Below are 11,449 nucleotides of genomic sequence, written 5' to 3' on the forward strand. Positions count from 1 at the left end.
CACATGTAGCTCATTATATATTTAATGTTATATCGAGTTGTAAACGCTTACTTAGATAATTGATTTTAAGAAATAAATGTATGATTACGGTATATAAATAATAGAGATGTTTTTTTTATCTTAAAATTGCAATTTGAATAGCTGGTAAGGAATGTATCTTGTCTACAGGAGTGGGACAACACAAGATCGAGAAACTTGTCTTAATCCACTATTAGTACAGTGCAATATTGTTATAGCTTACACTGTTAAAGCTGAGATATCCAAATCATTACAGTACCCTTCTATTTCAATTTGTGCTGAAATCCATTGGAGAAGAGCTTTCTTCTTGTGGAACTATTTTTTTGGGGTCATGATTACCGTATGCTCAGTGCGCTTTAGTCCAGTCTTTTTTGTGGACTAGTTAAAGTGGGGATCAGCTGTCCTGGTTTTTTTTCACATACATACACATGGTACTGATAGATCCATGTGTACCCTCACACAATTCATCATGGGCAAAATATTGTACAAGTGTTCATTCTCTAAGTACCGGTAATGTACTCAGCACAATTACCGGTGCTATAGTGCTCAATTTATTTTCTTAAACGTAATTTGATGGGTGAACAATCTGTTGTTCACAAGTTTTTACATACAATCTGTATATTGCTAGAGAATAGATTTTTATAGAAATGATTTTGAACCATGCATGAAAATTTAGGCCAGCTATAATATAAATATTTCTTTAAAATATTTCCTCAAAAGTCGAATGACTATATAGATGTATGTGTATATATATATATATATATATATCAACCATAAACAAGACTTCACATTAACATGTAATACAACAATACCATGTTTGACAAATTAAAAAAAAAAGTTTATTCCACCTTTCCAATTCATGACAGCCAAAGGTATAAACAAGTGATGGCACAAAATAATATGGACAAATTATTTCATATATTTACAGCAAAGTCTCATGCTAATAGAATCCTCTGTACAATATTAACATTCAAATAAAAGTATTTCTATACATGAAAGATCTGAATATCTCCCCTGATGACTTGAAAGAAAAACCGAAGACAGTATAATCATATTTAGCTAAATACATACCCCCCCCCCTTTTTTTTTTTTTTCATTTTACTGTGCAGTATACAGAATATCAGTAAAGCAGTATAATTGTAAATTACAATTTACAGTAGTGGCTCAGAATTAATATACAATACTAAATAAATACAATCCTATATATACACACTGAGTACATGCTATCAATATAAAAACATTTCATAACTTGCATATTTAGATTTTTTTTTATGACAACTATTTACTTGAGTAAATAAACATTTTAGTACAATACTATTCATATACATCATTTACAAGGCTTTGTACAAAATGAAAAAAAAAGGACAATAACTGTACAAAAATTGTTAAGTCCAAAATCTCTTTCACAGGTATACAAATCCGATGGAAAAATCTTTAATAAATCATTGACCTTGCATTTCAAAATTATTAACCGTTCTTTATAAATATCCAGTTAATGGGAAAACACATCAGATCAAAAAAAATTTAATCAATAGAAATTTACTATATATAATATAATATATATAAAAGTCTTTATATGCCATATTCTATAATCAAATGCTTAAAAGTTCACTTTCAAAAGTTTAACGTTTATACAGTGGTTTTCTTGGTTTTATTTCTTCAATGTCATCTCCTCTTTGACAGCTACCAAAGAGGTCAAAATGAGGCAACTCTGAGTCGGAAACACTACATGGCAATGGTTGAGACAAGAAGAAATCACAAATATCAAATGTGGGACTAGACCAAAGGTCCCAAGTATTGGATGGAGAGGACTTTAGAGGTGACTCTGAAGCTAACATACTTTGCTGACCTTGACCAGCAGACAATATCTTGTTTGTCCAGGGATGAAGTTTAGTAGGACTGGAATCTTCTGACAAGAGCATAGAATGATCTTTTGGCCACATTTCTGAGACAAGTGAGTCTTGTTTGACAGTGTGGCTTGAATCTGTGTTACTGGCTACTTCATCCTTGTAAACATCATCATCGATACCTTCTGTGTATCTGTCTACCGCACACATTAACATTCTTAAATGATGAGAAACTAGGGATTTTCTGTCTACACCAAAATCATCATTTTGCTTTTCATCCGCAACTCTTTCTAGCTCACGCAGCATCTCAATAGTACGAATATCTGGATCAGAATAGTCAATACCTTGTTTAGCTGGTGTGTTTTTACCTGAATTTTGATTTTTTTTCTCATTTTGCTGCAGTGAAATAGGTGGGGTGTGTACTGGTATGTTAGAAGACTTGCTCCACTGCAATGGAGGACTAAGTTGCTGAACTTTATTATGCATTGGTACATGATTCTCGTTGTTAAAGTTCAGGGTAGCTGGACTATGAAGTCTCTGACTAATATAAGATTCTGCAGGAGTCTGAGACCATGGATCACTTTTACAGAGCGAGTTTGGCTGGCCTTGATATGCAGATATAGTTGTAGCATTGGCTTGATTCCATGGGGAGAGGGGGGGACTGTAACCAAACTGAGTTCCAAGAGGAACATGAATGATAGGAGTGATGTTATAATATTGATTGTCTACAGTGGACAAAACTGGAACATCTTTCCTTGTCAGAGTTGACCATTTCAATGGGTCAATAGTAGATGCAGAAGCTTTTCCTGGACTGGTGGGTTCAATTGACTCAGAATGAGGGAAATAGAGAGCACATGGTGTTGTATTATCCACAGAAAGTTTATTACACTTGGATGTTGGAGATGAAATTTCTTGTAAAATGCTATCAGGTGAAGTTACTGGAGCTGGTGGTGGAGGTGAGCTGGATGATTTTTGTCGTTTAAATCTTGGTGGCAAATCTCTGTAACGATTGTTATGGTTTTCCTGATGGTGACGATATCTTTTTTGGGATGTCATCTTCAAACAAGTATTAATCTGTCATAAAAAATATATAAAAAATTAGAATATGCTTATTCTAAATACAACAGGAATTAATCTAAATTAAGTATTATTTAAAGAGGTTTATACATTAAAACAATTTTGAAATTGTTAAAAATTGTTTCTGGTTTTTTAAACTATAGATTTCAGAGAACTGCTATAAATATTTCTCAATAATAATGATCAAGAAAAAAAAAAATTTAGCAGCTATGTCAACAAGTCCAAGCACTGGATAGTAAAACATTCTGAATCATCATTTAGAAAGTTTACATGTCATAAATATCTCTAAGTAATCTTTGCATCAAGACAGAGCCCCTTTAATTTATGAATCGGAATGTCACTAAACTGTCATGCTTTTATGTGAGTTTATCAAGACTGGATGCCATGTAAGGTTGACCTTAGTCTTTACTAATACATCTAGAATCTACACATATTTCTTAGTCATCTACATTTTAATAATGTAACCCTTATTTAGCTTTGTCCAATGGAGTTAAAGTAACTATTTGAAGAAACTGTCAATTTATACAATGCATAAGTACTTGGATATAGATTCAAGTAGTAAATTATATCCTGATAATATATAACATGTCCAACTATGCTACTGTCCTATTGCCGCAAATTTAAATGTAAGATCTAAGACTCTATAGAGATCAGATCTAGATAGAGTCTAGTTAATAAATTCTAGATCTAGTAAACAACAGAAGAGTCAATATCTAGACAATTATCAATTATTATTAGAAAATAATAATAGATCTATATTCTATTAACTGTGTGTATAATGTCATTAGATTCTAGATCTAGAGGAGTAGATCTAGATCTAGTAAGAATCTTATACTACTTGTAGCTTTTACAATAGTAAAAATAGTCTCTAGATTTGTTTCATTACTAAAATTTACTAAAACTAGATCTACATATAAAACTATTCTGTCTATAATCTAGACTATACTATAGAAAAAAAGATCTATAGATTATTCTAGATCTAGTATGTTACTATGTACTAGTATGTAGTCTATTGTAGATAGACTATTAGTATTACTGAGTATAGATCTAGAATCTAGATCTATAAAGTATAATACTATAATAATAAATACTATAATTTAAAATTATAGTCTATATTTCTAGATCTATATTAACTATATAATAATACTTAATTTGACTTAAATACTTATAGAATCTAACTAAGAGTCACTGAGACCATTTTAGACTAGACTTACTTAGACTTAGATTAGATCTAGAAGTAGATCTAGAATCTAGATCTACTACTACTAGTACTAGTGAATCTATTCTAGATTTACTTGTCTTATCTAGATCTAGTTTAATAATGAATATTAATAAGTCTAATAATATAAACTATAAAGCGACTAAAGTCGTATTATTAGAGATCTAGATCTAGTAACTTCTAGATTCTAGATCTAGTGATAGACTAGTAGAGTCTTTTTTCACTAAAATTCATTAGATTAGTGACGAATTTAAACCTAATCTAAATCGTGTCTAGAAATGTTGTTATTAAAATATACAGAACGAACATTCTGGAAATATCACGCAATTGTGTCATTCAAAGACGCCCACACCACGTGGGGAAACAGTTTAGGCAAGGTCATCAGACGAGATATGTTTATTAGGCCCACTTATTCCAAAACTATTTATCAAGACGTATCTAAAAAAATTATAAAAGTTATTGGAATACTTACTTAAATTTAATATATCCTATAGTTAAATACGGTGTTCCTTAATCATGGACAAGAAAGCGTCTAGTCATCATCGCCTGACAAGTTGTTCAAAGTGAATGATCATGAACGCAGATGTTCAGTCCTTTTTATAGCCGGTGACAAACGCAGATTAAGCAACATTCTGCTTACGTTTCATCACGTGGTGTAAACACCGCCACGACGTTGGTCGACGAGAAAATCCTCTTAGTCATACCCTAAAAATAGAGCCTTTGCATACGCCCTGCCTGTCGACAACGGACATATTTTGATTAGGATTTTTCCTATGACATTATTATAAAATAGGTATTGCTTATTAAAATTAGTTATAGATCTATGTATATCTAGATACTTACTCTACACCTATCTACTTTATAATTCCCCTAGGCCTTTATACTCTATAATAATGATTCACCGAGGCTTATTATTTTTTTAGAAATATTTTAGTGGGTCATTCAGGAAAAAGAATAAATGATTTTTTTTGGTTTTAAAAGTTTCGGTGGTATCGTCGGAAATAAATTCCAGGGATCTTCAGGACGACAGAGGATTACAGCGGCGCCTTCGACATACACGGAGGTCACGTGTATTCGAACTCGGGACGATTTTAACGGCAATCCGAAGCGCATATCACAGGACCAGGCAACCAGCCATTAGCAATATTCTTATTTTATATTCAATCAATCTAGATTTAGTTTAGATCTATAGTGTCATATACAAGTGCTAATTAATAAAACATTCACTCGTTTAACCGTTTAAAGTTCCAAAACTAGATATATAGATAGATAGATAGATAGATAGATAGATAGATAGATAGATAGATCACTGCAGCAAAATATGTAAATATGTGTGTGTGGAGGCGTGTTGGCTGAGTTCGAATCCGGGTGGGATTTTCAATTTCAGGATTTTTAGGGCGCCTATCTGAGACCACCCAGCTTGTACCTAACATTGGTTGGGAAAAAGTAAAGGCGTTTGGACGTTGTGCTGGTCTCGTTAACACCGTGGTCCGCAGAAACAATGACCTTTACATCATCTGCCCTATAGATCGCAAGGTTTGAGAGGGGGACTTTAATATATATTCCGGAAATAATATATATATATGCCTATGCCTATATTTACCCACCGGCAACACCTGTTGATTTGATCCCCTATTATCACAGTAAACTCTCGCTTTGATATTCCAAAATGCCCCTTCACCTCTTACATGCTCTGCCAACTCTTTCATGCCGTGAAACGTCTCTCGTGTCCTGCTACTATCTCATGCACCGCGCCTCCATTGTCGTGCCATGCTGGTTGTGACAATGGGAAATCCTGAATCCTGATCAATACCTTGCAATTCTTTTGTTGTTGTTTTTTTTTTTAATATGGCAACAAGATACAACACCTATGCTGTTTACAAGAAAATTCAATGACAATAATAACAATCTGTGTAGCAGCTACTTTAGTAAGGATCATAGACTATATATTACATAGATAAAATTCTTAAATATTTTTTTTAATATAAAGATCGAATTTGTTCAGAATTATGATATAAACACATATTTTTAAAACCAAAGTTTTAAAAAGGTTAGATATATTAAAGTAAAAAAGGGGAGGTGGTGCATTCAAATATATATTTGTGATTCGATTGTTCAGATCCTATTTTTAAAAAAATACATAAAGTAGGCCCATGGGCGTAGCCAAGATTTTGTTCAGGGGGGGGGGGATTTTCCCAATGTGTGTGTGCGTGTGTATATACGTAATTAATCATTAATTCATTATATTATTACCCTTCAGTCTTTCGGACGTTTTTTGTACCCTAGAATACACTCTTCCTTTATTGGAAAGACAGTAGATACCCCGCCATTGCCAGTTAGAGGGTCTGGCGAAGCCCCGGCGCCAAGCATTATTTCCGGTATTTAAAACTTAAAAAAAAAAAAAAATAAATAAATTCTGAAGTATTATCCTGCTACTCTTCTATAAAAAAAAATTTAGGTCAAAAACCAAATATGCGATTCGGTGCACTTTATTAATAGAACCCAGAAAATGGTAACTATATAGGCTATCTGCTTTATTATTATGTTTTTTTTTTATTAAATGTAGGAGGGAAACCGCAAAATCCATTTTAGCTGCGCTCATGAAATTTAGTAGGCTAATTGTAACTTTGCTTTTCCCTTTGCTGAAAAGGGGAGGGGTAACTTTAAAACCCCTCTTGGCTACCCTCATAATGGATTTGGTCATTATAGTTTGCTTTAGATTTTTTATAGAAAAAGAGAGGTTTATCTTCAGATCCATCTGTTAAGACCATCTGTTTGGTTTTAAACTCAAATTCATCTTGAGGTTAATTTAAGCTCAAAACCCCCACTGGCTACGCTCATAAAATTTGGAGACTTTAGTTTAATATTGAAGAGGGGGTTTTCAATGTAAAAAAAAAAAAAATCTGGATGGGAGGGTTAAAGTCAAAACCCCTCTTAGGTGCGCTGGGGAAGTAATATGGTTTAACATTAAACTCTCACTTATAGGCCTAGGCCTAATAAAATTAAAGCAAAAAAGCAGTCACAGGATTCCCCCCCCCCCCAATTATTCATCTATATTCGTCTCCTATTTTTCCCCGTAGCGTTGGGGTTCCACACATGATCTGACAACCATCTCTCTCCATCTGTCTTTTGTCTAATTATTTCACGGTTTAAAAAGTAAAAACTCACATTTGTATTTTAAAAGAATTAAGAGCAAATTGATGTGAATAACTTTTAGTAGAAAAATCTCCACTAAAAAACCCCTGAAATATTAAAAATCCTTAGGCCTAGATAGCTCCTTTTTTCAGAGCTATAGCTCTACATATACGTACAGAAGCTCAAATGCCTATGCGTAATGTTATACCAAAGAGCGATTATTAAAATTTAAGATACGTAGGGTAACGTTTCCTTTTTTATTTAATTTGATATTTTAAATTAGGTCTTCTTACTCAGGCTATAATAAAGATGTGAAATATTATACACATCAACTTTGTATCTGCAAAAATAGAGAGGTTAAATGGGGCCCACGAGACGAATTTTAAGAGTCACTGAGATTGGGTCACAGAGAAATGCTGTGCCGAAATGGTACTCGACCACTTATCGAGGTTTGAGGAACATTTTCTCCGACAGAAGAATCGACACGTGTCCCGAGGGTAGCATTTAAAAACATTAACATTGAGGCCAAAACGAGACACACGCTACCATGGCGGGACGCCGCACCTCCAATGAGGATCTCAGCCTTTTTCTCAGGGTAATGGACACCAGTTTTTGGGAGAAGGCTGCTAACATTCCAGGAGACCGATTTATGTGGAGGCAGTTTACCACCCGATGAGCCGAGCGGCACGGGAGACAGGGCCAACGTGGGTATTGCAGGCCCAAGGCAAAGTAGATTTGGTGGCCCAAAATAAAATGACATTTTTTAAAAAAATCAAGAAAAAATAAAATTACAGAATTTATTAAAAACATGCCCGTCTATAGGTCGACAGATAGGCCTAACTGAAATTCTTAAAACGTAATTTCCGTAGTAGAGAAAGAATTAGACTAGTAAACATAGAGTCATAATGCTTAAATATATTTTAGTTTCGCAATTTTTTTCTCTAATTCTTTTTTTAGTCCTGTGCGAGGCTCCCACCAACTGGAGGCCCTAGGCCTATTAAATATAGAATCCAAATCTAAGTTGGCCTAATTATCAGAAAACGAGCAAGTGAAGAATTTTATAGCATGCAGACCTAACGCTTACAGATGTAAAACAAGTTATTTAAAAAGGCCACTCTTTAATTGTGTAGCCTAAATGTAAATTGAGGATAGGCTCCACTTAAGTTCCGAATTCCTTAAGCCATTGAGATTATGTTTAGTAGCCTACTTCTGTTTTTGTCGGGGTTGATCAATTTTTTTTGTAGCATCTAAAATGTGTAATATAACTTACAATTTGCTAAATATAGCCAGATTACCATTTTTTTACGTCCAGTATTTCCAGGAAAACCCAAAAGTTAACATTTACAACCGAATGGTAAATCCTATAATGTAGGCCTATGGTTAAAATTGTATTTTTCATTTCACATAAATTGTTAATTGATATGGTGTTCAAATTTATACCAGTTAATTATTCAGTCTAGGTTAAGACTAGATATAAGTATGATGCTTTACTGATCCTTACAGGAAATGTGATGAAAATGACTTTTTTTTTCAATTAAAAACAACACACAACTTTCCACAAATGAGAACATACGTAGGCCTACAACACATAATATTAATATTATTGCTATTATTTAGAGACCATGGGTTTAAATAACACCATTTAAAAATAAATTGCAAATGGATCTAACTATTATTTTTTTACTTTTCGAAATTGAACATCACTTTGAACTATTCTTTGTAGTTAAAGTTATGTAATCATCAGTGAATCAGATTCATATGAGCGACCGCCAGAAGTGCCACGTCATTTCTATTTTAAGACACATCTGACGCTTCGAGCTTGCTGTTACTCCCAGTGGTGCCTATTTTAAGAACACATGTAACAGTGCTCTCCCCCCCCCCCCCTTTTTTTTTATGTTGCCAACTTTGGATACTTAGTAGATCTAAATATATTTAAGTTTGAATGCTATATATACTACTATACATTTATTCTTTGTATCTGCATTTTTTATTGGCTTCAGTCAACCAATGGTGTAGTTGGCGGGTGCCAGGGCCCAGTGGCGTAGTTAGGGTGGGGAGGAGGGGGTCCAAATTCGAAAGTCCCTTCCCGCCCCCACTTGATTATGAAAGCCCTAAATTATTTTAAATTAAATATTGTACCACAGCCATGTAATCTTGCTATTCACGTGGAGTCAAAAATACAGCATTGATCTAGATAATTTTATAGATGCCTTTCCTGCACAGAAAGTACGATAAACAACGACATTATTCATGAAAAGCTAAATCTAAATGATCTAAATGATTATGCTTTGTTAATTTTACTTATATATGCCTACTTCGTTCTCATACTATTATGTTGGAGAGTTCAGATGACTAGACTAATAGGCCTACATCATCCTACATGTGATGAATTGTGCAGTGGTTTCCAAATCAGGCAGCTCTCCAGGGGCGGACTGGCTATATGGGCATTTGGGCAAATGCCCGGTGGGCCGGTACCCTAATGGGCCGGTAGGGCCACCGAAATGGCCTGATCGAAGTCACTATGGCACATATCAAGTTGTTAAAGGTTTTATAATATTCTTATTATGTTATTATTATTATTTGTATAACAGGCCATCTGAGCGTCGTGTTTAAACAAATATTTCACAGACATTACAGTGTAATACTATCTTAATCGAACACATTTTCCTAAAATAAAATGTAGAATGTAGACAGTGCTACTAGTAAGCTTCATCTTTTTAGGGCCTACATAATTGCTGATTTAAAAAGACGCTATATTGCTTATTAAAATATAGAGTTCACTGTATGCATGCATATCGATACATTATCAAACTTAACAATGATTTTTAAGGACCGATACACCTAGAAATGGATGCCCATCACATGATAGAGAATTTGTGGGCTGAATTTTATAGAAATGCCCGGGCCGATTTTGACACCCAGTCCGCCCCTGCAGCTCTCGATCTATACAGTTTTCTTTCAATAGGGATGTTTTGGGGCCAGTGTCTTGTTCGGGCCTCTTGATAATGAATGCAGTTTTGACGGACAAGGTCTGCATTCTCTGGTGACACACTTCATGGGCAGATTTCACTAGTTCAAATTTTCTATGCCAATTGGAATATATATAATTACTAAGTACATTACCTCATGTCATAATGCAGGGGTCCCTAAAAAGATCAAGCCACCCCCCGTGCCTTACTACGCCTCTGGCGGGTGCGTGTATGATAAATTATTTCTGTATTTGTCGATAAATTATCTAGTTCAAAAGATTTCGAAGATTATTTGTTAAAAACTTCATTACAGTTATATTGCAACCTGGAAGACGGTAGCAGAGTAGGCCTAGATGGGTGAATATGAATGTTTCTTCTGAATGATCTTTGTAATAAGTTATTCAGACCCTTTACAATTTGCTTACCAAAAGGGTAAAGGTGTAGACGATGCCATCCTAAATATTTTAAACTGTGTCTACAAACATCTGGACTTACCGAACACTTATGTAAGATTGTTCTTTATTGATTTCTCATCAGCTTTTAACACTATACAACTTCATTTACTCATTGAAAAGATGAAAGCGTTGCAGATTAGTCCATACATAATACTATGGGCTAATGAATCTTTGACCCAGAGAGCTCAGAGGGTTAGGGTAAACAATGTTATATCTAATGAACGCATAGTTAACACAGGGGCGCGCCAAGGGGCTGTGACATCGCCATTGTGGTTCATTTTGTACACCAATGATTTTCAATCCGATAGTTCTTGTTGCTCTTTCACAAAATTCGCTGATGATGCGGCTCTTCTTGCCCTGCTCTCAGAAAGCTCAGACGTAAATGAGTATTTCAAAGAAATAGAACACATTGAAAAATACTGTAAAGATAATTTTTTATTATTAAATGTAAAAAAAAAACAAAGAAATGATAATCGATTTTCGTAGGGACAAGAAGGAAAATGATATTGTTTCTGTAGCTGGAGAGACTTGAAATTGTGCAAACCTTTAAATACCTGGGTACTATCCTAGACAATAAACTAAATTTTACTACAAATACTGATTATATCAGCAAAAAAGGGCAGCAAAGATTACGATTACTAAGAAAACTGTCCTCGTTTAATGTTAGCGAAAAGGCCTTGGCTATGTTTTATCACGCTCACATCTGCAATATTTTAAGTTTCAATATCA

General features: G+C 34.2%; 1 protein-coding gene across 1 annotated transcript; it reads right to left on the bottom strand.

The window, feature by feature from the left end:
* Positions 1 to 834: 834 nt before the first annotated feature.
* LOC106057660 (uncharacterized) lies at positions 835 to 4,789 on the bottom strand. The gene is made up of 2 exons (XM_013214966.2): positions 4,634 to 4,789; positions 835 to 2,939 (listed from the first exon to the last, which is right to left on the bottom strand). Exon 2 carries the CDS (start codon positions 2,919 to 2,921, stop codon positions 1,641 to 1,643), a length of 1,281 nt encoding a protein of 426 aa, XP_013070420.2. The 5' UTR covers positions 2,922 to 2,939; positions 4,634 to 4,789; the 3' UTR covers positions 835 to 1,640.
* Positions 4,790 to 11,449: the final 6,660 nt, after the last annotated feature.

This window comes from Biomphalaria glabrata, chromosome 5 (assembly GCF_947242115.1).
Source record: "Biomphalaria glabrata chromosome 5, xgBioGlab47.1, whole genome shotgun sequence".
Classification (NCBI taxonomy): Eukaryota; Metazoa; Mollusca; class Gastropoda; family Planorbidae; genus Biomphalaria; species Biomphalaria glabrata.

What these genes read in the sequence shown, in the direction of transcription:
- LOC106057660 (XM_013214966.2), bottom strand. Translation starts at nt 2,921, where the DNA reads ATGACATCCCAAAAAAGATATCGTCACCATCAGGAAAACCATAACAAT.